Below are 26915 nucleotides of genomic sequence, written 5' to 3'. Positions count from 1 at the left end.
TGAATTTAGATTGTAAATTGATAATATGCTTGATCGAACCAACCAAACATATGCTCAAAGCCAGTGATAAAGAGTGTTATAACCGAGAAAGCAATGTTGAATGTCGCGCGGGTTTATGTAGCAAAAGATTAAACTATATATGTAACCATGTCCACAAAATGTAGAAACTGAAAGACAAGTCAAAACCAGAGTACAAAACATCACCGCTGAAAACCTTTACAGACCTAAAAGAAAACTCATACATCTTCCTCTAGTTCGGTAGGATGGATGTTCAATGGACTAATCACCACTCTTACCATAAACTTTAGATCATGAAGAAACTGTCTTCCTGAGCTTCCAATCTCGATGAAGAAGCTGTTTCATGGACAATGTATGAATGACTCTGTTCTTCCACAATGTGGATGTTTCGGTTGCAAATGTGGGAGAAGCAGCTGATGAGCCCCTCTGTTGAATATGATCAGAAGCAGAGAACAGTACATGAGGATGTAAATCAAGAATTTGAGGATGGATCACCAGGACCTGGTGAAGGATCAATAAGAAAAAAGCTGTGGACTTTTCTAACTACATAACACATCTCACGTGAATGATCTAAGAGATGTGTTGTTACTTTCACATTTATATTGTGAAAGCCTTCTTGTATCCAAAGAGACCCTTTTGATGGAGGATGAAGTTAGAGCATTAGAAGAAGAGGCATGTGTTTAATGATATGTACTTGGGATGGTTTTAGAAAAGCAGAAACGTTAAACAGAATAGCTTGAGGCTTTGCCTTGTCTTGTCTTGGTTCATTACACATCAATCGAAACAACCTAACATGTGAGCGTAAATTCTCTAGAAAGTTTTATCAATATATGGGAAGAAGATGCAAGGCTTGGAAGAATCCAAATCTTTGTCCAGCATCCCATATATATTAATTGAGAAACATTTGAAAAGATGTAATCTTAACTTTGTAATAATTAAAAAAAGGATCTTGCTGAGTTGTCAATCAATTAAGATGTCAATTTAGCTTACGTGGCAGCTTTACGATCAATTGGAAAAAAAAGTTGGTCCAAATTTAATTCTCATCTTCACTAGGTACATTATTTACATAAACTATACTTATAAACATTCGGTTAACATGAGCATAATAAATTAGTGAGACACGAGCATAATAAAAAATTGGTCCATAACAAAACGTTCAACGTTCAACAAGCCATCTGACATTCGGTTATGTACTAAGAACCTTTGACTTACATTTATATGAAACAATTTACATATGATCATACAACTTAACATTAGGTTTTCTGTAGATATCTTTACAGCTCAAACATTACTACAATAACTATGGGGATCAAAGCTTTAGTGATCAATTAGTGATTTGGTTTTAATAAGTTCTGATCTCTTGAACTGGTGAACAGTATTACTTTTACATTGTTTTAATAATCATTTATCAATCTCAGAAGCTTCATACGTACCTTAAACAACACATATGTAAGAGATTATATACAGAGCCCATATCGCAACAACAAGAGAAGAACAGCAAACTGAGCAGAAGAAGATTGTATACTCGGTATGGATTATTGTTTAACCGTTATATATGTAGATTAATAACGGTTAACCAAATCGGTTAACCGAATGAAATAAAAATATGTTAATAACGGTTAATCTAATCGGCTAACTAAATCGGGATTATATACAGAGCTCATATCGTATTTTGTATTGTTGATGTTGGTTTGATGTGAATTTTTTATTTTAATTGAACCGAACGAATATCGACTTGGAAGATTGACTTACTATTTAGTATGTTTGTTATCTTTTCCTTATTAAAAGAAACAATTAAAGATTATTATCTGAAAAATCTTATGATTAAATATCAAATATAGTGCCTTGATACACAATTTAGTAACATGTAATTAAGGAAAATCCCTATTTAAAATGTAAATACTTTGTCACCGAGGCAATCATTGATAATATTTATTTGGGGATTAAGGAAACATATAATAAGTGTAATTCGTAGTAGTTAATAGGGGATATAAGCAACCTTAACCTAATATCGAAATCTTTATAAACCGATCAAACCCAATAAACCGAGTATTTAAAATATAACTGTATAATGTACATATATATATGTATATATATATAATTTATTGTATTGCTATGGTCTTCATACTTTTTAAAAAATATTGATTTTAGTAATTTTAGTAATTTTAATATTTTGTTTTATGTTAAAGGTTATTTTCATCTTTTATCAAATTAAACAAAATATAATTTTACTTTTTTCGTTGACAAATAATGTGTGCTAATATTTAGTTATTTAATAATATTATGAATTACTAAATTTTGTTATTTTATTGTATTAAACTATTATCAACAAAAGAAACTACTCAGATATGATCATGGAAAACTACTCAGATATAATCATGGAAAACAGAATAATAACGTTAATTTGATACACAGATATAACATGATGGAAATTTTTGGTAAGAGTAATTATTATGTTTTGTTAATAAAAAAATATATACATAAAACTTTATTACCAAACGAATCTATATATCAAATATTTTTCTTTACAACACAATTTTTAGAACTTAAATTAGGAAAATTATATTGAAGATTAAGAAAAAATTTGGCACAAATGAATGAATTGCCTAATTGTTTTTCGTAGCTTAAGAAAACGCTAATCATGTTCTTTCTTAGTAATTAATGATATATATTATGTTAACCTAACTTTTATCTTATAGAAAGTATCGGTTGCAACTTGCAAACAAAGAATACTATCATCAAGTACTTGAAGTAAAGTATCGACTGCAAACAAAAGACTAATTTCATCTTATTTGAGCCTTTAATATAATAATCGTGCTGCTAAAATTTATGTTGTCCATAACCAATCATACTTCAAATTATAAGCCTAACCCAATTTGTAGTTGCCTTTTTAAAATTTTAATTTTTTATCTTATGTTGTCAAAAAAATGTAAAATCTGATATTCTGAGAATTAAAGTAACTTCAAAATCAAAAAATATAAATCTTATTCACCTATAAGTTAGTAAAAGAAAATACTAAAATGTATCGAATCCATCATAAATTTTAAGTTTTGATCCACAATTCCAATTAAAGTTGTTATCAGATCAACGTGTAGATGATTATACAAACAAACCAACACTATATACATATATACAAAAAAAAGATTGATCATATATAAATCTTAACTTTGTCAATACCATATGCAGTGGCGGACTCACGTTAAGAGTTATGGGGTCATCTGACACCACATATATATGATAAACATAATTTTGCAAGCTAAATTGTTTTTTGACGCTAGCGTATTTGGTTAGGAAGCTTGTTACTGAACCCACAAACCCTGGATCAAATCCCTTCAGTGACCCTTTTTTTTAGTTTGTTTGTATGGTCCATATGTTTTATTAAAATTGTTATCAGTTCGACGTGTAAATGATTATACAAACAAACTAACAATGTATACATATATACAAAAAAAAATTGATCATATATAAATCTTAACTTTGTCAATACCATATGTTTTATTTAACTCACCATGCGCTTTTGCCCAGGTCTTATTCTAATCTAACTAGTTAGAGATTGTAATGTCAGAATCTCATAAGCTTTTACTTCCCCTTGTAGCAGTGATGCCATATGGGTACGTAAGAGAAAGCCCATGACGACTAAAAATGAGTCTTATTGGGCCGATATTGAAGTTAAATAAACAGAAGATAAAAACTAAAAAGTAACACGCTTGGCCCATGTAGGTTTCGAACCTGCGAGCACGACCCTCTAACCAGCTCTAACCAACTGAGCTAATGGGCCACTTTGTTCCTTTGCTATCCTTTACATTTCTATCATATAAATCTTGATAGAAAGATCATGTCGGTGAAAGATTCAGAAAGCGTTTATTTCGAGAATTGTAATCTCGTTTGATAGCATTGCACGAGATCAATTTTACATGTGAAGATTTTCAACGCAGTGAAAAATTAAAGAAAAACTAAAGAAAAGCAAAAGTTTGACGAAAATTGAAAAACCAAAATGGAGCGTACAAGTGCTAAGTGGCATATGCATAGAGAGTTGGAGAGTTAGGAGAATGATAATTTATTTTAGGTCGGCGTGAAGTCTCCGGGTACGTACAACGGTACAAGTATGTGTGATTCATTCTTGCGTGTATTAGGGTTTTCAAAAAAATAAGAATGTTATATATGTATAAACAAAATCTAGGGTACCCTATAAAAATACATGTTCATTTTATAGCTATTCAATCATAGTATGACAACTTATTCTACTAATTATTTTAATATGACGTATCTCTCTAATCATATATAAGATTTTCAGAAATATCCACTATCACTCCATTTTTATAACACTGATTCAATCATCCTAACCTAACTAATAAACTTACATATTAACAGTATGTTAATTGTATATGTGCATGGGAATTTTCAACTCCATGCAAAATTTTGTTTAAGTTCTTAATGGCTATAATTTTTTTTGTTATAAGTATCATTTGCTCTATAATCGGGTTTTAATTTGTGTCTTTCAGAGCAAACTTGTAGATAACTAGATTTATTAAATCCGAAAGTGATAAGACATCGTCCTAATATTTATATAACATGTTACGTTAGACATTAACTTTAATTTTATTTATTCTTGAGAACAATATATCGATAACTTCCATTTACAGATGTTAAGGCAAAACTTAGAAGAACTTCCCCTATACAAGCATTTATATGCATGTATACCACCTTCTCAGTCTACACATTCATGCCATTATATATAATACATTTGTATACGACTGAATTATCATTGATAATTGATGTAAGCGGCAAAAAAAGTCAAAAATGTTATATGCAAAGCTGGCAGATAGACTTTGATGGATTATAAGGAGAAGACTTCTATGGAGATTGGTGTTTGTGAAAATTATAAATAATAGCAAGTGGGTACTTTCTTTTAATTAAGGACCAGTGACCCATATCTTGTTTTGTTTCTAAGTTGTGGTCATAAACAAATTATAATCACATATATAACATAGCCTTTAGATTATATCTACGTCGATTATCTATGTCCAATTAAAATCCGTATCGTAATCAGATAGATATTTCGTACCAAATATTATAATTAAATAGTAAGCAGAGTTTCAATTCTATGATTTTTTGGGTACAATTTCAATTCTATGATTCTCATGAGTAATCATTTATTTTGATTGATCAGAGTCTGGATGAGTGAACTTGATTTACGTACTTATTACATGCAGTATGTTTTTTGGGTCAAATCTTAGATGGAGTATGTATAAGTAGATCAATGTTTATTAACTTTTTTTTACCAAACTCATTAATGTTTAACTTTTTTTTACCAAACTCATTAATTTTTATTAACCTGATTGTAATTAAACTGTAATTTAATGCATACATATTGGTTCATAAACTCTTAAACGTCTATGAAATTATTCTTACGTTGTTTTTGATTAACTACTCTGTTTTTACGTTTGGATTATAATTCAAGAATGGTTCGCACAAAAAAAAAATTAGTCAACTTGGTTATTATTTTTCTAACTATCTTAAAATTTTATTTTTCTTTTTCTTTTTCTGTCGTTGATTTTGGTGGACATGTCACATACAAATACAAATACAAAAAACTGCGACTTAGCTTTTGACGTCTCCGACCTCTCTTAAGTTTTGACTATTCGAAGATTATAAGGTTATTTCACTAGATGCAAAAAGAAAACAAGGAATATATTATTTATCTAATTTTTTCACGGACACTTCCACTAAACTAAATCATATTTGATCCATCGTTCTTAAAACAGAACATAATCGAATCAAACACATAAAAATTTTGAAATTCGGTTCAGAACAAAATATACAATCAACTATCACATGCATAAAGAAACAACACTGCAACAGAACTTGTTTACCTTTCGATTTGAGGTGAGAGACCGAGGGAAATCTTCGAGTACAAGACCCACCGCGAGACAGATTCGCCGACAACCAACAAACTACGCAAAGAAACAACCGATCAGAGCAAGAATATGCATAATCTAAGACATGCATGAACAATCGCTTACCTTTCGATTTCAGGAGAACAACCGAGACAGAGCTCCGTCGCGTCGAGGAGAACCACCGAGAGAGAGGTCGCCGACGCGAGCCACCGAAGGATACGTCGCCGCTGGAAGCCACCAAAGAGACGTCGCCGAGAGGAGTCACCGAAGAGACGAAGAAATCGCCTTCGTCGAAGAGAAGTTTCGAGAGAGAAAGACGGAGAATGAATTGAACGCGTGAGACGCGTAATTTCTCCTCTTGCCTTCATCGTGTGACACGTATCTTCCAAGAGGCGGGTCTTCTACACCTTCCGAAAGAGGCGAGTTTCACTCTTTCTTTTTTCTTTTCATTTTTTTATATATTTTTGGCCAAGAGCCCACTAAATGGCTTGCGTTGAAGATGGTATTATAATCTTTTGTTAGTTGTTAGGTTGGACTTCTATAGCTGCTATTTGGGCCTCTATTACACATCACCAGACCAAAGAAACATGCCCACTAGCCCAAACAGAATCGTATCTCACAGATGTATTTGGCAAGAATTCTGATATCCTCTCTATGGGAAATATATATTTCAAAGCATATTTTACTGTGATAAAAAGGGAACTTTAACATAACGTAGAATATTTATGGTAGTATCATATCTTGGGCATTAATTTTTGGGAGATTATGAGCTATATATAAATATGTGAATATTGACTTTTAATTTATAGCGTGGCTGGACAATATTGTGCATTAACGTCTGAGAGATTACGAGCTATACATGCAGATGATGAATTAAGATGAAAGATCTTTACTATAACTCTATAAGAATTAGCAGCACGGGGAATTCATTTCATTATCAACGATGGAGACGGCAGAGAAGCGAGTAACGATTGCATCATCATCTCAAAGAAAGAGAAAGAGAAGAAAAATCCGAAGAATAATAAGAAAAAGAAGAAGAAGAAACGAGAAGCTAGTGACTGCTCCATCATCACTACCAAACGACGCCATCGAGGAGATCTTCTTGCGGCTTCCAGTGAAAGCCCTAATTCGACTCAAGTCGCTCTCAAAAAAATGGAGAGTGGCGATCGAGTCTCTCTCTTTTGCAGAGAGACACTTGAAGATCGCCGAGCAACACCGCGTGGTTCATCCCAAAGTCATGGTCATCACCGACGAAAAGGAGCCTGGATGGACTCTTCGCCCAGACACAGACATTGGTTTTAGAACATTCTGCTTAGAATCGGGTTCTACTCTATCTTTTAGTCTTATCAATTTCCCTCAAGGATTCTTTCACTGTACCTTCGTTTCTGAAAACTGTGATGGCCTTTTCTGCATTCATTCCCCACAATCTCACTCTGTATATGTAGTTAACCCGGCTACACGGTGGCTCCGACAACTTCCTCCGTCTAGGTTTCAGATTTCGATGCACAAGTTTTACCCGACTCGAGAAGAGTGGAGATTCACGGATTCACTCTTTCATCTAGCATTCGTGAAGGCTGCTGCTGGCTACAAATTAGTTTGGCTGTATAATTGTGAAAACTACAATGCTGATGCTTCGTTTCCAAGCGAGGGAGTTACCAAGTGCGAGGTTTTTGACTTTAGGGCAAACACTTGGAGATACTTGTCTTGCACTCCAAGTTATCGTATATTTTATAATCAAAAGCCGGCCTATGCAAATGGGTCCGTGTACTGGTTGACGGAACCATATAACGCTAGAATCGAAGTGGTAGCTTTTGATATCCAGACAGAAACATTCAGGTTGCTGCCGAATATCATTCTCGCCATTGCTGATTCAGATCCTAACCATATAGACATGTGTAGTCTGGATAACCATTTGTGTATGTCGAAAAGGGAGCATGTTACCATGATCCAAGATATTTGGAGGTTAAAACCATCAGAAGACACTTGGGAGAAGATTTTTTCCATAGATCTCATTTCTTGCCATTCTCCTCGGACTGAGATCCGCGATATGTTTGAATGGAGCCAGAAGGATATGGTTAAGCCATCCACACCCGTGGCAGTATGCAAGAACAAGAAGATTCTGCTCTCACATCGCTGTTCCCGCGGTCTGGTAAAATATGACCCCCTAACAAAGTCTCTAGATTTTTTTTACCGGAATTATATGTCTAGGGGAAAAGTTACTTATTTTCAAAGTTTGATCTCTCATATATAATTAAAAGATTATACTTTTTGCAACAACGTTTGATGTGTATTGAGAGCATGAAAGAAACATAGCATGTCTTTCTGTTGGGGTTTCTCTTATCTTGTTTTCTAAAGAATCCATCTCTTGCAATTTCTTTAAATGGAAAATGATGTGTGAGGAATAATGAAGGTAATCAAACAAAGTCTGAGTTTTTCCTATCGTCACAACTTTTATTTTCTCATCGAAGAGACAAGAAGAGAGCAAAAAGTTTATACTGACCCAAGCAAGAAAAGAGAAGAGAAGATATATGACTGACTGAGTCAATCTTTTTGTCATGTATCTTCTCTTTTTTGTCACAACTTTTCAGCGTCTAAACTGACCCAAGCAAGAAAAGAGAAGATACATGACTGGTGTACTCAAAGTTGAAACAAAATTTCATTTGCGCGAAGTTGAGATGTTTTAAGGATTGATCGAGAGCGCAGAATTGGGATACGAATGGATAATGAAGTAAACTGATATATTTCTGAAATTCTTTTTCTGTAATGTTCTTAAAAGGTTTCTCTAAATAACACCAATAAAGTTGTGTGTTTCTTATGAACAATTTTTAAGTATTCTAAAATCAGGTTTACAATTTCTTTTGTTCAAAATACTATTGGGAAATTTTTTTTTTTAGAGCAAAAAAATGATAACTATGTCATTTTAGACTAATGTCTATTTTGTGCCAATTTTTTCTATAACACCCTTTAATATTTTTGAAAATAAATTTAATAAATAGTTTTACAAACAAAAAAAATTGGAAAAATAGTAAATTTTGATAAAATACTTATATGAACTTAGTGATATTTTTTTCAGTTCTAAAAATGTTTAAACCATAAATTTCAGATTATGTTCTAAATAAAGTAGAAATGACATTCTACGAAGTAGAAAACGAAATCCGTTTTTTTCATTGAATCTACAATGTTTAGAATACGTGATCTACGTAAATAAGAGTATTCTAAAAATATTTAGAATACACATTCCGCGCTTAACCTACCGATCTAAAATCTTTAGAAATCAAAATCTATACATTAATATAAATATAAAACACGTAGAAACCAACTTTTACAGATTTACTGTAAATCTAAAACATGTAGAAATCAAAATCTGAACATTACTATAATTCTAAAAACCTGTAGAAACCGATTTTTACAGATTAGCTGTTCGACCTTGTAATTTCGGATCGATCGATCTCGCATGATCGAACCCATTATTTATTTTATTTTAAAATTACAATTTTAAGGGCATTATTGCCTTTTTTAAAATAATTAGCCTAATGAGACATAAAGTATATAAGATTAGTCTAAAGAGACATAGTTATCATTTTTTTGCTCTAAAAAAAATAATTTTCCCAATACTCTATTTAGCTTTGAATAACACTAGATTTGATAGAGCTTTTATAAATGGGTGATTGAATAACAAGTGATTTGAAGCGGTAGTTAATGAATTTACATAAATTTCATATTCAATAACACATGACTTTAAAAAGTTTTTTATAAATTATTAGTTGAATAACAGTGGATTGACTAAACAAAACTAAAATCTCCTAAAACTTCTAATTCAATACACCCCTTAGATGTTTTTACAGGAATTATATGGCTTGGAGTAAAGTTACTTATTTTCAAAGTTGGATCTCCCATTATCGAATTAAAAGCTTATACTGTTTACAACAGCACTTGATGTGTATTGAGAGCATAACAGAAACATACCATGCCTTTTCTGTTGGGGTTTCTTTTACCAGAAACTCTTCTCATATTTATATGAATGAAATTCACATTTTGGCAAAAAAAAATGTAGCACGTTCCCGGCCACTATGCAACCCACAAAGAAAAGAGGAAGTTTTAATTACCGTTACAGCTCTCTCAGCCCTAACTTCCGAACTTTCGAACTTTCTAATCTCTTAGCTCGAAGAGATTCCACCACCGATGCGCTAATTCCATCTACATTGTCCTTTGATGGTGCAGATGCAGCAATGTCTGCATTATCTTCAACATTTGCTGTAACTAATTACTGTAAACTCATAAGACACCAACAACAATGATATATATGCAGATTAAGACTACTATCAGAGTCGGACCTGAATATGTGGGGGCCCTATCGATTTTTTCAAACACATAAGTTTTTTAACAATGGATGCTCTTAAAATGATGGCCCATAGAATGTGTCAAAGAAACGAATTCAAGCACTGTATCATATATGACATGTAACCTCCAGTCATGGTGTGAGTCAGACTCATAAGACCATAATTATCGCAAGGCATCCTTAAGTTTTTTTTTTTTTTTTGTGTTTTCTAAAAAAAAAATAAACTAATCGCGAGCCGCCATATGTTGGTGGAGCCCGCAAACAGTACCAAAACCATCCAATTACCGAGCCTTATTTGATGATTCTGAGGAATGGTTTTTAAATTTTTGTGGGACCCACGCGTCAGTGGAGACCACATTTTGTCAAAAAATCTCCCTAAGAACCTTGGGATGTTCATGCTCTAATAATCGGCTTAAGAGGACCCTTATCTCGTTTCCCCTACTTGTTCCTTTGCTAGTTGATAATTTTGATGACTTTGTATGTCAGCCCAGTCTTGTTCTAACTCATTTTCTTCATCATTAACTCTTGTAGTTATTCTTTGGACTTTATTTTCTAACACTATCTCTTCAATAGTAAGAAAGCCTATCTGTTGAAATGCAACATATTTTAATTTTCTATCAACCTCTGCTATAATACAAGCATCAATGTCCTTAATTGGCCCTGCGTACATAGTTGGATCAGTTTTGCACCAAGGAGTATCTCTCAAAACCGTTTGTATAGCAATCAAGCATTAGAGGGATTGTGTCAAACAAGATTCCGGTGAAGAGGGAGTCAACTGAAAATGATGATACATATTAGCAGTATAGTACTATAGTTTCTGTGTATATATAGCTTACGTGTTCAATGTACATATACAGCTTACATATACTGTACATAGGTGGATCAGTTTATACTTGTATATAAAGGATTGTACTGTACAATCCTGCTAATAATATTTACATTTAAGTTTATATTTACGTTTACGCTATATATCACATACTATCTATACTATACTAAAAGGAGAATAAGATGAATGGTGAGAGTGTCCACATCAGTTAAAAAAATCAGTCTATGAGAAGGTTTTGTTTTGCCATGTCATGTATGATTCAGTTGACTAAGTTTGTTCATGGGCCATTGTGTGTTCTTAAAAAAGTTCACTATGACCAATATCAAGCCCATATTTCTTTGTCTAGCGTTACCCTAATTTTCTCCAAAGCAATTGATCGTCCCCCCCCCTCCCCCCCGACCCTTCCACTTCGTCGTCCTATGAATCACTGTTACTCAAAACCCTCTTTAAATATGCACAATCTCATATATTGCCAGTAATATTTTTCTCTACCGTTTAGTTCATCGTCAATGATCTTTTCGTTTGAAGACTCCGGTCGCATCCCTCCCACTGCTTTCTTCTATTACGTATCCCCAAGTGTGTGTCTGAGTCTTTCTTATCTATTCATTTTATTAGTTTATAAGATTTCAGACATGATCTTGAAATTCATCGATTTATGTTACATGTTTTTCATAGATTTATACTTCATTATGAACTCAGGCAACAACATTCTGGTGGGTTGGTTTTATATGATTAATGTAACAATATTTGGTTTGTAACAAAATTAGATTTTAAAAAATGATTGGTTGATATATGAAAGTGATGTGTGATGCTTACACGCCGGCTGGGAATCCAATTCCAACCAACAAGAAGTACAACGCTGCTAAGATCTTCAGCAACTCCAAAGTTGTCTCTGAGGAGCCTTGGTACTATCTTCTTCCTCAGTTGTATATTAATCTCTCTTCAGATCAATCATTTATACCTATACTCTTTGTTTGTGATTCAATAGGTATGGGATTGAGGAAGAATACACATTGATGCAAAAGGGTGTGAACTGGCCTATTGGTGGCTTCCCTGGCCCTCAGCTTAATCTAATTATCATCTCATCCTAATGTTATTACAACATTTTCTTACATATCATCTGATGTAAAGTGTTTTTGGTGTTTGGCACAGGGACCATACTACTGTGGTGTGGGAGCTGACAAAGCAATTGGTCGTGACATCATGGATGCACACTACAAGGCCTGTCTTTACGCAGGTATTGGCATCTCTGATGTCAATGGAGAAGTCACGCTTGGACAGTGGGAGTTCCAGGTCGGTCCGGTTGAGGGTATTAGTACTGGTGATCAAGTCTGGGTCGCTAGATACCTTCTCGAGGTACAATAATCTACTTTAACCTTTTTAGTTCCCAATAAAAAGCTTCAAACTTTGCTAATGGCCACATCTATTTCTGTTGACAGAGGATCACTGAGATCTCTGGTGTAAATGTCAGCTTCGACCCAAAACCAGTCCCGGTTAGTGTCTCTTTACCACACTCTCTCAACACTCTCTTCATGTGCAATAAGTTGTAACATTGTTTGCATGGTTGTTCAGGGTGATTGTGCAACTACAGCATGAAGTCGATGAGGAACAACGGAGGATTAGCAGTGATAAAGAACACGATAGAGAAGCTTCAGGTGAAGCACAAGGAGAACATTGCTGCGTACGGTGAAGGCAACGAGTGTCGTCGCACGGGGAAGCACGAGACCGCATACATCAACATGTTTTCTTGGGGAGTGGCGAACCGTGGAGCTTCGGTGAGGGTGGAACAATGGAGGATTAGCAGTGATAAATAACACGATAGAAAAGCTTCAGGTGAAGCACAAGGAGAACATTGCTGCGTACGGTGAAGGCAACGAGCGTCATCTCACGGGGAAGCACGAGACCACATACATCAACACGTTTTCTTGGGGAGTGGCGAACCGTGGAGCTTCGGTGAGAGTGGAACAACGGAGGATTAGCAGTGATAAAGAACACGATAGAGAAGCTTCAGGTGAAGCACAAGGAGAACATTGCTGCGTATGGTGAAGGCAACGAGCGTCGTCTCACGGGGAAGCACGAGACCGCATACATCAACACGTTTTCTTGGGGAGTGGCGAACCGTGGAGCTTCGGTGAGAGTGGGACGAGACACTGAGAAGGAAGGCAAAGGTTACTTCGAAGACAGAAGGCCAGCTTCTAACATGGATCCTTATGTCGTTACGTCCATGATCGCTGAAACCACCATCCTCGGTTAATCAATCATGCATGTTTTAATGTTTTGGTTTTCTCCGGTCTGATTTTCAATTTGTGAACTTATGTGCTTGTCATTGCGGTATATTTAAGTTTAAATAATTCTTATGACGACATTTGGTGTCTTTTTCTTTAGTTTCGAATTATTAGATAAAAGTATGGTGAAAAGGATAAGTGTTGTTTGAAAACTGAAATGATAATATTAGTATCAACGTATGGCTCGGCACGTTGGGAGGTTGATAGTGTATAACCAGAGAATTATCAAAGAATCTATAAACAGATATTTAGTTATTGTTACTATATATCTATATAATTTCTAAAAACAGTTGTTCTATTGAGCTTTTTGGCAACATCATCTAATGTATACACCACTATCTAGGCAACATCAATCAAGTCTCTTCTATCAGGTTTTCTCGAAATTAATCATCATAAGCGTTATGTCTTCATCCAATATCATTCAAACAACAATACTGATTTCATTTTTGTTGACATCTCTTTTGTTTGGTTACAGGGTTCTTCCATTAGATGATGTTGAAGATGTTACCATGCCGACAATGTTCTGGCCAGTTTAAATAAAGCTTTGAAGAGGTGTGGTGCATAACTGACATCTTAGTCTCTTTAATTTTTATGTTTTTTACTTCTCAGTTTATCATTTTTGATCTCACTTAACTGTATTATATATGTTATCCTCAAACTATTTGCAGTTATCTTTCAATGATAAATCTTCACCTGAGTGTAGATTTATGGCGGGCACTTTTTAAACACACATATTAATACTCTTTCTTTTTTGGCCAAACACAGATTTATACTCTTTATAATTCATAATTACTGACTACCTTTTGTTTTCGACATGATCTTCAAAAAATCATTATTTGTAACAAAAACAAACTAAGCTTACACTTTCAAGTAAGAAATGTTGTTTAGAATTAGCATGAATGGAACACTCTAAAAACATGATCTTCCTGGATTCACAACCCAATTTTTTTTTTTTTTTAAACAAACAACAATTTCATCTAAAACCGTTTTTTCATGTCAACTTTCTTATAACTATATGGGGAGAAGAAGTGAAAGTTTCAGATAATTACAAAAGTAAAAACCGAGTTATTTTGGTTACAAAATAACGTATTATATTTTACACCATTGAAAAATAAAAACAAATAAATATTTGCTTTAACACCAACAAAAAATTTTACTTCAGCAGTTTCATACATTAGAAAAATTGCTTAAAATATTACAATTAGATATCACTTTTTTAAAATACATTTAATCTGAACTACCCTAACATTTGAGTTTAAGATCTAATGACAATTTTTTAGGGTTTAGCATTTAAGGGATGAGATTGGTTATATGTCTATAAATAATTCTTAGACATATATAAATGATTATGAGGGCTATATAGTTTAGTTTTTTATCACAAATTTAAAAGTTTATGAAAAAATCATTCTTTAAAAATAAAATTGAAAATAGTATCAACTCTGTGGTAAAATTAGATTTCCCTTAACATTATTAGAAGAACCTTCACAGAAAACATATGCAAAATACACTAATGTGAGAAATACTAAACACATAGCTCGCCATTTAAATAAATCGCAATTAAAAAAATACTCCAAATTACTTTATTATAATTTTAAATGTACTATACTATTTTTGATCAAATATTATGTAAAACTATTTTCAAATATAATATAAATTAAAATGGTGAAAATTATTGTATATAATCCGCGCGTAGCGCGGAAAATGGATCTACTAGTGATAATAATATATAGGTTCTCTTCGGGAGTTGCATAATGGGAACGTATTGCATGCATGTATTGTTACGTCGTAATGTATATATGTTCTCGTTCAGACCACATCCGTACCTATAAACCTTAAATCCATCATAATAGTTTGATCCTTGGATTATATATTAATTTTTTTTGTTTTATAGATGTGTACATTCGTTTATGTGCTTAGGTTTCACTCAAGTGGTCGAGTGATTGGCATGATAAAAAGGGTTTCAAGCAGGAAGTTTCGTTTCCAAAGCTACGCAGATACCATCTTGGTTAAGGAGCCTCATTCCTCGCACATACAATAGTAAAAGCTTAATTAAGGAGGATATTAATGATTTGCATGTGCTTGCATACATTTGTTTTACAATTTGGCAGATGAAAAAGTAAAAGTCGATGTTGAGGCTAATTACTGTTGAGATAGGATTTGCCAAATGTGGTGTGCCTCGATGACATCAGCCGAGATTTCACATGCTAAGGACCTGAGACATAATTTGCCAAATCGGGGACAGACCGAGCTTCCTTGCATCTTCCTCAAGCAATTTGTTTTGCATTTATACCCCTTCTTCATCAAACTCTCTCTCTTCATCAGTCATCACAATATCAATCTCCTCTCTTTTGTTTTTCACAAACAGAAAAGAAATGTCATCTAGTGGTGATGGTGCTTGGGACGATGGCATGATCTATAGGTACTACAATGCGGTTACGAAACTTGGAGGGAATAAGAATCTTATTAAGGAGATAGCCATCGAGCTTGGTGTGCCAGAGAGTGAGGTGCAGCGAGAGGCACAGAAGTTGAACAGCATCGGGAAGAGCAAGAAGGGAAAGGTCAAGAAAGGTGCTTGAAATCAATATTTTAATGGGTTTAAGAAACATAAAGTTCTATTTTATATGATCGGTGGGTTTCTCTAGTTTCTCTATTTTTCTTCTTATATTCCTCTCTTTCTCATGATGATGTTGAATGAAACATATGAAAATAGTTTGTGGTTTGTAAATAGACTTATGAAGTGCTTGTGGTTTAAGGAACATTAAATATATTTTATGATGGTGTGTTATAGTTTCTTACTTTTTCTTTTATTTATGATGATATGAATTTAGATTGTAAATTGATAATATGCTTGATCGAACCAACCAAACATATGCTCAAAGCCAGTGATAAAGAGTGTTATAACCGAGAAAGCAATGTTGAATGTCGCGCGGGTTTATGTAGCAAAAGATTAAACTATATATGTAACCATGTCCACAAAATGTAGAAACTGAAAGACAAGTCAAAACCAGAGTACAAAACATCACCGCTGAAAACCTTTACAGACCTAAAAGAAAACTCATACATCTTCCTCTAGTTCGGTAGGATGGATGTTCAATGGACTAATCACCACTCTTACCATAAACTTTAGATCATGAAGAAACTGTCTTCCTGAGCTTCCAATCTCGATGAAGAAGCTGTTTCATGGACAATGTATGAATGACTCTGTTCTTCCACAATGTGGATGTTTCGGTTGCAAATGTGGGAGAAGCAGCTGATGAGCCCCTCTGTTGAATATGATCAGAAGCAGAGAACAATACATGAGGATGTAAATCAAGAATTTGAGGATGGATCACCAAGACCTGGTGAAGGATCAATAAGAAAAAAGCTGTGGACTTTTCTAACTACATAACACATCTCACGTGAATGATCTAAGAGATGTGTTGTTACTTTCACATTTATATTGTGAAAGCCTTCTTGTATCCAAAGAGACCCTTTTGATGGAGGATGAAGTTAGAGCATTAGAAGAAGAGGCATGTGTTTAATGATATGTACTTGGGATGGTTTTAGAAAAGCAGAAACGTTAAACAGAATAGCTTGAGGCTTTGCCTTGTCTTGTCTTGGTTCATTACACATCAATCGAAACAACCTAACATGTGAGCGTAAATTCTCTAGAAAGTTTTATCAATATATGGGAAGAAGATGCAAGGCTTGGAAGAATCCAAATCTTTGTCCAGCATCCCATATATATTAATTGAGAAACATTTGAAAAGATGTAATCTTAACTTTGTAATAATTAAAAAAAGGATCTTGCTGAGTTGTCAATCAATTAAGATGTCAATTTAGCTTACGTGGCAGCTTTACGATCAATTGGAAAAAAAAGTTGGTCCAAATTTAATTCTCATCTTCACTAGGTACATTATTTACATAAACTATACTTATAAACATTCGGTTAACATGAGCATAATAAATTAGTGAGACACGAGCATAATAAAAAATTGGTCCATAACAAAACGTTCAACGTTCAACAAGCCATCTGACATTCGGTTATGTACTAAGAACCTTTGACTTACATTTATATGAAACAATTTACATATGATCATACAACTTAACATTAGGTTTTCTGTAGATATCTTTACAGCTCAAACATTACTACAATAACTATGGGGATCAAAGCTTTAGTGATCAATTAGTGATTTGGTTTTAATAAGTTCTGATCTCTTGAACTGGTGAACAGTATTACTTTTACATTGTTTTAATAATCATTTATCAATCTCAGAAGCTTCATACGTACCTTAAACAACACATATGTAAGAGATTATATACAGAGCCCATATCGCAACAACAAGAGAAGAACAGCAAACTGAGCAGAAGAAGATTGTATACTCGGTATGGATTATTGTTTAACCGTTATATATGTAGATTAATAACGGTTAACCAAATCGGTTAACCGAATGAAATAAAAATATGTTAATAACGGTTAATCTAATCGGCTAACTAAATCGGGATTATATACAGAGCTCATATCGTATTTTGTATTGTTGATGTTGGTTTGATGTGAATTTTTTATTTTAATTGAACCGAACGAATATCGACTTGGAAGATTGACTTACTATTTAGTATGTTTGTTATCTTTTCCTTATTAAAAGAAACAATTAAAGATTATTATCTGAAAAATCTTATGATTAAATATCAAATATAGTGCCTTGATACACAATTTAGTAACATGTAATTAAGGAAAATCCCTATTTAAAATGTAAATACTTTGTCACCGAGGCAATCATTGATAATATTTATTTGGGGATTAAGGAAACATATAATAAGTGTAATTCGTAGTAGTTAATAGGGGATATAAGCAACCTTAACCTAATATCGAAATCTTTATAAACCGATCAAACCCAATAAACCGAGTATTTAAAATATAACTGTATAATGTACATATATATATATGTATATATATATAATTTATTGTATTGCTATGGTCTTCATACTTTTTAAAAAATATTGATTTTAGTAATTTTAGTAATTTTAATATTTTGTTTTATGTTAAAGGTTATTTTCATCTTTTATCAAATTAAACAAAATATAATTTTACTTTTTTCGTTGACAAATAATGTGTGCTAATATTTAGTTATTTAATAATATTATGAATTACTAAATTTTGTTATTTTATTGTATTAAACTATTATCAACAAAAGAAACTACTCAGATATGATCATGGAAAACTACTCAGATATAATCATGGAAAACAGAATAATAACGTTAATTTGATACACAGATATAACATGATGGAAATTTTTGGTAAGAGTAATTATTATGTTTTGTTAATAAAAAAATATATACATAAAACTTTATTACCAAACGAATCTATATATCAAATATTTTTCTTTACAACACAATTTTTAGAACTTAAATTAGGAAAATTATATTGAAGATTAAGAAAAAATTTGGCACAAATGAATGAATTGCCTAATTGTTTTTCGTAGCTTAAGAAAACGCTAATCATGTTCTTTCTTAGTAATTAATGATATATATTATGTTAACCTAACTTTTATCTTATAGAAAGTATCGGTTGCAACTTGCAAACAAAGAATACTATCATCAAGTACTTGAAGTAAAGTATCGACTGCAAACAAAAGACTAATTTCATCTTATTTGAGCCTTTAATATAATAATCGTGCTGCTAAAATTTATGTTGTCCATAACCAATCATACTTCAAATTATAAGCCTAACCCAATTTGTAGTTGCCTTTTTAAAATTTTAATTTTTTATCTTATGTTGTCAAAAAAATGTAAAATCTGATATTCTGAGAATTAAAGTAACTTCAAAATCAAAAAATATAAATCTTATTCACCTATAAGTTAGTAAAAGAAAATACTAAAATGTATCGAATCCATCATAAATTTTAAGTTTTGATCCACAATTCCAATTAAAGTTGTTATCAGATCAACGTGTAGATGATTATACAAACAAACCAACACTATATACATATATACAAAAAAAAGATTGATCATATATAAATCTTAACTTTGTCAATACCATATGCAGTGGCGGACTCACGTTAAGAGTTATGGGGTCATCTGACACCACATATATATGATAAACATAATTTTGCAAGCTAAATTGTTTTTTGACGCTAGCGTATTTGGTTAGGAAGCTTGTTACTGAACCCACAAACCCTGGATCAAATCCCTTCAGTGACCCTTTTTTTTAGTTTGTTTGTATGGTCCATATGTTTTATTAAAATTGTTATCAGTTCGACGTGTAAATGATTATACAAACAAACTAACAATGTATACATATATACAAAAAAAAATGATCATATATAAATCTTAACTTTGTCAATACCATATGTTTTATTTAACTCACCATGCGCTTTTGCCCAGGTCTTATTCTAATCTAACTAGTTAGAGATTGTAATGTCAGAATCTCATAAGCTTTTACTTCCCCTTGTAGCAGTGATGCCATATGGGTACGTAAGAGAAAGCCCATGACGACTAAAAATGAGTCTTATTGGGCCGATATTGAAGTTAAATAAACAGAAGATAAAAACTAAAAAGTAACACGCTTGGCCCATGTAGGTTTCGAACCTGCGAGCACGACCCTCTAACCAGCTCTAACCAACTGAGCTAATGGGCCACTTTGTTCCTTTGCTATCCTTTACATTTCTATCATATAAATCTTGATAGAAAGATCATGTCGGTGAAAGATTCAGAAAGCGTTTATTTCGAGAATTGTAATCTCGTTTGATAGCATTGCACGAGATCAATTTTACATGTGAAGATTTTCAACGCAGTGAAAAATTAAAGAAAAACTAAAGAAAAGCAAAAGTTTGACGAAAATTGAAAAACCAAAATGGAGCGTACAAGTGCTAAGTGGCATATGCATAGAGAGTTGGAGAGTTAGGAGAATGATAATTTATTTTAGGTCGGCGTGAAGTCTCCGGGTACGTACAACGGTACAAGTATGTGTGATTCATTCTTGCGTGTATTAGGGTTTTCAAAAAAATAAGAATGTTATATATGTATAAACAAAATCTAGGGTACCCTATAAAAATACATGTTCATTTTATAGCTATTCAATCATAGTATGACAACTTATTCTACTAATTATTTTAATATGACGTATCTCTCTAATCATATATAAGATTTTCAGAAATATCCACTATCACTCCATTTTTATAACACTGATTCAATCATCCTAACCTAACTAATAAACTTACATATTAACAGTATGTTAATTGTATATGTGCATGGGAATTTTCAACTCCATGCAAAATTTTGTTTAAGTTCTTAATGGCTATAATTTTTTTTGTTATAAGTATCATTTGCTCTATAATCGGGTTTTAATTTGTGTCTTTCAGAGCAAACTTGTAGATAACTAGATTTATTAAATCCGAAAGTGATAAGACATCGTCCTAATATTTATATAACATGTTACGTTAGACATTAACTTTAATTTTATTTATTCTTGAGAACAATATATCGATAACTTCCATTTACAGATGTTAAGGCAAAACTTAGAAGAACTTCCCCTATACAAGCATTTATATGCATGTATACCACCTTCTCAGTCTACACATTCATGCCATTATATATAATACATTTGTATACGACTGAATTATCATTGATAATTGATGTAAGCGGCAAAAAAAGTCAAAAATGTTATATGCAAAGCTGGCAGATAGACTTTGATGGATTATAAGGAGAAGACTTCTATGGAGATTGGTGTTTGTGAAAATTATAAATAATAGCAAGTGGGTACTTTCTTTTAATTAAGGACCAGTGACCCATATCTTGTTTTGTTTCTAAGTTGTGGTCATAAACAAATTATAATCACATATATAACATAGCCTTTAGATTATATCTACGTCGATTATCTATGTCCAATTAAAATCCGTATCGTAATCAGATAGATATTTCGTACCAAATATTATAATTAAATAGTAAGCAGAGTTTCAATTCTATGATTTTTTGGGTACAATTTCAATTCTATGATTCTCATGAGTAATCATTTATTTTGATTGATCAGAGTCTGGATGAGTGAACTTGATTTACGTACTTATTACATGCAGTATGTTTTTTGGGTCAAATCTTAGATGGAGTATGTATAAGTAGATCAATGTTTATTAACTTTTTTTTACCAAACTCATTAATGTTTAACTTTTTTTTACCAAACTCATTAATTTTTATTAACCTGATTGTAATTAAACTGTAATTTAATGCATACATATTGGTTCATAAACTCTTAAACGTCTATGAAATTATTCTTACGTTGTTTTTGATTAACTACTCTGTTTTTACGTTTGGATTATAATTCAAGAATGGTTCGCACAAAAAAAAATTAGTCAACTTGGTTATTATTTTTCTAACTATCTTAAAATTTTATTTTTCTTTTTCTTTTTCTGTCGTTGATTTTGGTGGACATGTCACATACAAATACAAATACAAAAAACTGCGACTTAGCTTTTGACGTCTCCGACCTCTCTTAAGTTTTGACTATTCGAAGATTATAAGGTTATTTCACTAGATGCAAAAAGAAAACAAGGAATATATTATTTATCTAATTTTCTCACGGACACTTCCACTAAACTAAATCATATTTGATCCATCGTTCTTAAAACAGAACATAATCGAATCAAACACATAAAAATTTTGAAATTCGGTTCAGAACAAAATATACAATCAACTATCACATGCATAAAGAAACAACACTGCAACAGAACTTGTTTACCTTTCGATTTGAGGTGAGAGACCGAGGGAAATCTTCGAGTACAAGACCCACCGCGAGACAGATTCGCCGACAACCAACAAACTACGCAAAGAAACAACCGATCAGAGCAAGAATATGCATAATCTAAGACATGCATGAACAATCGCTTACCTTTCGATTTCAGGAGAACAACCGAGACAGAGCTCCGTCGCGTCGAGGAGAACCACCGAGAGAGAGGTCGCCGACGCGAGCCACCGAAGGATACGTCGCCGCTGGAAGCCACCAAAGAGACGTCGCCGAGAGGAGTCACCGAAGAGACGAAGAAATCGCCTTCGTCGAAGAGAAGTTTCGAGAGAGAAAGACGGAGAATGAATTGAACGCGTGAGACGCGTAATTTCTCCTCTTGCCTTCATCGTGTGACACGTATCTTCCAAGAGGCGGGTCTTCTACACCTTCCGAAAGAGGCGAGTTTCACTCTTTCTTTTTTCTTTTCATTTTTTTATATATTTTTGGCCAAGAGCCCACTAAATGGCTTGCGTTGAAGATGGTATTATAATCTCTTGTTAGTTGTTAGGTTGGACTTCTATAGCTGCTATTTGGGCCTCTGTTACACATCACCAGAACAAAGAAACATGCCCACTAGCCCAAACAGAATCGTATCTCACAGATGTATTTGGCAAGAATTCTGATATCCTCTCTATGGGAAATATATATTTCAAAGCATATTTTACTGTGATAAAAAGGGAACTTTAACATAACGTAGAATATTTATGGTAGTATCATATCTTGGGCATTAATTTTTGGGAGATTATGAGCTATATATAAATATGTGAATATTGACTTTTAATTTATAGCGTGGCTGGACAATATTGTGCATTAACGTCTGAGAGATTACGAGCTATACATGCAGATGATGAATTAAGATGAAAGATCTTTACTATAACTCTATAAGAATTAGCAGCACGGGGAATTCATTTCATTATCAACGATGGAGACGGCAGAGAAGCGAGTAACGATTGCATCATCATCTCAAAGAAAGAGAAAGAGAAGAAAAATCCGAAGAATAATAAGAAAAAGAAGAAGAAGAAACGAGAAGCTAGTGACTGCTCCATCATCACTACCAAACGACGCCATCGAGGAGATCTTCTTGCGGCTTCCAGTGAAAGCCCTAATTCGACTCAAGTCGCTCTCAAAAAATGGAGAGTGGCGATCGAGTCTCTCTCTTTTGCAGAGAGACACTTGAAGATCGCCGAGCAACACCGCGTGGTTCATCCCAAAGTCATGGTCATCACCGACGAAAAGGAGCCTGGATGGACTCTTCGCCCAGACACAGACATTGGTTTTAGAACATTCTGCTTAGAATCGGGTTCTACTCTATCTTTTAGTCTTATCAATTTCCCTCAAGGATTCTTTCACTGTACCTTCGTTTCTGAAAACTGTGATGGCCTTTTCTGCATTCATTCCCCACAATCTCACTCTGTATATGTAGTTAACCCGGCTACACGGTGGCTCCGACAACTTCCTCCGTCTAGGTTTCAGATTTCGATGCACAAGTTTTACCCGACTCGAGAAGAGTGGAGATTCACGGATTCACTCTTTCATCTAGCATTCGTGAAGGCTGCTGCTGGCTACAAATTAGTTTGGCTGTATAATTGTGAAAACTACAATGCTGATGCTTCGTTTCCAAGCGAGGGAGTTACCAAGTGCGAGGTTTTTGACTTTAGGGCAAACACTTGGAGATACTTGTCTTGCACTCCAAGTTATCGTATATTTTATAATCAAAAGCCGGCCTATGCAAATGGGTCCGTGTACTGGTTGACGGAACCATATAACGCTAGAATCGAAGTGGTAGCTTTTGATATCCAGACAGAAACATTCAGGTTGCTGCCGAATATCATTCTCGCCATTGCTGATTCAGATCCTAACCATATAGACATGTGTAGTCTGGATAACCATTTGTGTGTCGAAAAGGGAGCATGTTACCATGATCCAAGATATTTGGAGGTTAAAACCATCAGAAGACACTTGGGAGAAGATTTTTTCCATAGATCTCATTTCTTGCCATTCTCCTCGGACTGAGATCCGCGATATGTTTGAATGGAGCCAGAAGGATATGGTTAAGCCATCCACACCCGTGGCAGTATGCAAGAACAAGAAGATTCTGCTCTCACATCGCTGTTCCCGCGGTCTGGTAAAATATGACCCCCTAACAAAGTCTCTAGATTTTTTTTACCGGAATTATATGTCTAGGGGAAAAGTTACTTATTTTCAAAGTTTGATCTCTCATATATAATTAAAAGATTATACTTTTTGCAACAACGTTTGATGTGTATTGAGAGCATGAAAGAAACATAGCATGTCTTTCTGTTGGGGTTTCTCTTATCTTGTTTTCTAAAGAATCCATCTCTTGCAATTTCTTTAAATGGAAAATGATGTGTGAGGAATAATGAAGGTAATCAAACAAAGTCTGAGTTTTTCCTATCGTCACAACTTTTCTTTTCTCATCGAAGAGACAAGAAGAGAGCAAAAAGTTTATACTGACCCAAGCAAGAAAAGAGAAGAGAAGATATATGACTGACTGAGTCAATCTTTTTGTCATGTATCTTCTCTTTTTGTCACAACTTTTCAGCGTCTAACCTGACCCAAGCAAGAAAAGAGAAGATACATGAACTGGTGTAACTCAAAAGTTGCAAAACAAATTTCATTTGCGCTGCGCAGTAAGAATGGCAGCGAGCGGAGTAGTTGTCAACGGAGGAAGGGGGAGCTTTGGTTTGCAAAAGAATGTCGTAATGGTGAGTGATCTTCATATCACGACGAGATGAAAGAGAGCCAGTGAGTTCAGATGGGCGTGCTTGCAGGTTGTTCTGTATTCAGCCTATGTTGAAGATCGAGAAGAAAACCGTTGGCTGAACGTTTTGCGGATCAAGAAACAATGTTTGATCCGATCATACACAGAAACCACCTGTAGATCGTCTTGTCTCTTTACAACCACCGCCCAATCACTGTCACTATAATGCAACCACATCCATGCTAGAGTTCCGTTGTAGATGAATTCCCATTGATGATGTACCACGAAGATATCTGAGGCTTCTTCAACAGATGAAATCAGCTTCAGTTGGAGAATGCATCGTTGACATATGAAGTTAACCGCAAACTGTATGTCTGGCGGGTTATATGTTAAATACTGAAGTTTCCCAGCAGATTCCGGAAGTACTTGGATCAGAGAAAGGACGAGTATCTTCATAGATTTGATCGAGTCTCAGAGGAAGTGGAGTGTGCACAGGGTTGCACTCTGACATGTTGGCGTGAAGAAGAATTTCTTCAGTATACTTCGTTGACACAAGAAGAGACCAGCCTGTATAGTTTGAGCTTGAACCCCAAGAAATAGTGGAGATTTCCTAAGTCTTTCATTGAGAAGCGACTGCTAAGCTCAGTAATGAGAGACTTGAATAACAAAGGATTGGAGCCGGTAAGAAGAATATCATCAACATACAGTAGCAGTACCAAAGTATCACCCTGATGATGGTAGACAAAGAGAGATGGATCGGCTTTGCTACAGACAAAGCCATACTCAAGAAGGAAGTGACTAAACTTGTCAAACCAAGCTCTTGGAGCTTGGTTTGAGACCATAGAGAGCCTTGTTCAGAGAACACACATGATTCGGTTTAGATTGATCTTCAAAGCCCGGTGGTTGAGTCATATATACTGCCTCTTGCAACTCCCATGTAGAAAGGCATTTTTACATCAAGTTGAGTGATGTTCCAATTCTTTGAGGTAGCTACAGCAAGAACAATCCGGATGGTAGATGTTCGCACAACCGGACTATATGTCCCATAAAGTCGACACCTTCCTCTTGATTAAAACCTTGGCAACCAGTCTTGCTTTGAGCTTATTGACTGATCCATCAAATAAGCTTCACTGTAAAGACCCATCTGCAACTAAGAATATTCATCATCTCTGTAGCTTCAGTCAAGACCCAAGTGTTATTTTGATAAATAGAATCAAGTTCTTCTAGCATTGCCTGCTTCCACCCCGGGTGTGCTAGTGCCTCAGCAATCGTCTTGGGCAATGCGGGAATAGTCTTGCTTGCGACCAAGGCATAACGTGGGTTCGGCTTGGTATGAGGTGCGAGTAACGAGCAGTGATGATAGTCATATGACTTGGTCCTGCTTCCTCTGGAGTCGTAGGAGCAGTATGACTAGGTCCCGGTTCCTCCGGAGTCCTAGGAGCAATGTCTGGAGAATCAGCCATAGACTGTAGTGGAGATTCATCTACCGTTACGGGCATATCATGTCCGGTAGTAACACTTCTCTCAGTCTGAGGATACTCTGTAACCTGAGGAGTAACTGTAGGAAGATAAACCGGAGGAGCAGTGGGTGCAGTACCATCTTGCCAAGCTTTGAGAAGACCAGTAGCGTGTTGTACAAGGAGATGTTTGTATTGTCCAGTGAACGGGAAGGTCTGCTCATCAAAGATCACATGTCGAGAGATATATACTCTCCCCGTTGGTGGATGTAAACACCGATAGCCCTTGTATTGAGGATGATATCCAAGGAAGACACACTGTAACGACCGGGGATCAAATTTGTGTTGAGAGTAAGGGCGTAGACAAGGATAACAAGCAGAGCCAAATATTCGAAGGAAGGAGTAGTCTGGTGTCTTGTTAAACAGAACCTCCGAGGGACTTTTATTACTCAAAACCGAAGAAGGGATCATGTTGCTGATGAAGTTGGCAGAGTAAAAAGCTTCAACCCAATATTTGAGAGGTGTATGACTTTGGAACAGCATAGAAAGACCCAGCTCAGTGAGGTGCCTATGTTTGCGCTCAGCAATACCATTTTGTTGTGGGGTTGAGGGACAG

At 34.4% G+C, this 26915-nt stretch overlaps 2 protein-coding genes and 2 pseudogenes across 2 annotated transcripts; all 4 read left to right on the top strand.

Annotated features, from left to right (window-relative positions):
* The first annotated feature begins 6858 nt into the window (after positions 1 to 6858).
* LOC106414513 lies at positions 6859 to 8565 on the top strand (annotated as a pseudogene).
* A 3242-nt stretch (positions 8566 to 11807) lies between these two features.
* Positions 11808 to 13044, top strand: LOC111206072 (glutamine synthetase cytosolic isozyme 1-3-like). The gene is made up of 5 exons (XM_048765311.1): positions 11808 to 11985; positions 12069 to 12124; positions 12233 to 12436; positions 12520 to 12573; positions 12653 to 13044. The coding sequence occupies exons 3-5, from the start codon at positions 12284 to 12286 to the stop codon at positions 12674 to 12676; spliced, it is 231 nt and encodes a 76-aa protein (XP_048621268.1). The 5' UTR covers positions 11808 to 11985; positions 12069 to 12124; positions 12233 to 12283; the 3' UTR covers positions 12677 to 13044.
* Positions 12682 to 13406, top strand: LOC125575455 (glutamine synthetase cytosolic isozyme 1-3-like). Its single transcript, XM_048767034.1, has 2 exons — positions 12682 to 12855; positions 13038 to 13406. Exons 1-2 carry the CDS (start codon positions 12682 to 12684, stop codon positions 13332 to 13334), a joined length of 471 nt encoding a protein of 156 aa, XP_048622991.1. The 3' UTR covers positions 13335 to 13406.
* A 9238-nt stretch (positions 13407 to 22644) lies between these two features.
* LOC106400258 lies at positions 22645 to 24542 on the top strand (annotated as a pseudogene).
* The last annotated feature ends 2373 nt before the right edge of the window (positions 24543 to 26915 follow it).

The sequence above is a fragment of the Brassica napus genome, chromosome C8, assembly GCF_020379485.1.
Source record: "Brassica napus cultivar Da-Ae chromosome C8, Da-Ae, whole genome shotgun sequence".
In the NCBI taxonomy this organism is placed as follows: domain Eukaryota; kingdom Viridiplantae; phylum Streptophyta; class Magnoliopsida; order Brassicales; family Brassicaceae; genus Brassica; species Brassica napus.
The sequence above is the reverse complement of the archived record's forward strand: the minus strand, read 5'-3'. Positions and strand labels throughout refer to the sequence as shown.

What these genes read in the sequence shown, in the direction of transcription:
- LOC111206072 (XM_048765311.1), top strand. Translation starts at nt 12,284, where the DNA reads ATGGATGCACACTACAAGGCCTGTCTTTACGCAGGTATTGGCATCTCT. An exon ending in TCGCTAGATACCTTCTCGAG is followed by an intron (nt 12,437 to 12,519) that starts GTACAATAATCT and finishes TTCTGTTGACAG; the next exon opens with AGGATCACTGAGATCTCTGG. An exon ending in TCGACCCAAAACCAGTCCCG is followed by an intron (nt 12,574 to 12,652) that starts GTTAGTGTCTCT and finishes ATGGTTGTTCAG; the next exon opens with GGTGATTGTGCAACTACAGC.
- LOC125575455 (XM_048767034.1), top strand. Translation starts at nt 12,682, where the DNA reads ATGAGGAACAACGGAGGATTAGCAGTGATAAAGAACACGATAGAGAAG. An exon ending in TGGCGAACCGTGGAGCTTCG is followed by an intron (nt 12,856 to 13,037) that starts GTGAGGGTGGAA and finishes GAGCTTCGGTGA; the next exon opens with GAGTGGAACAACGGAGGATT.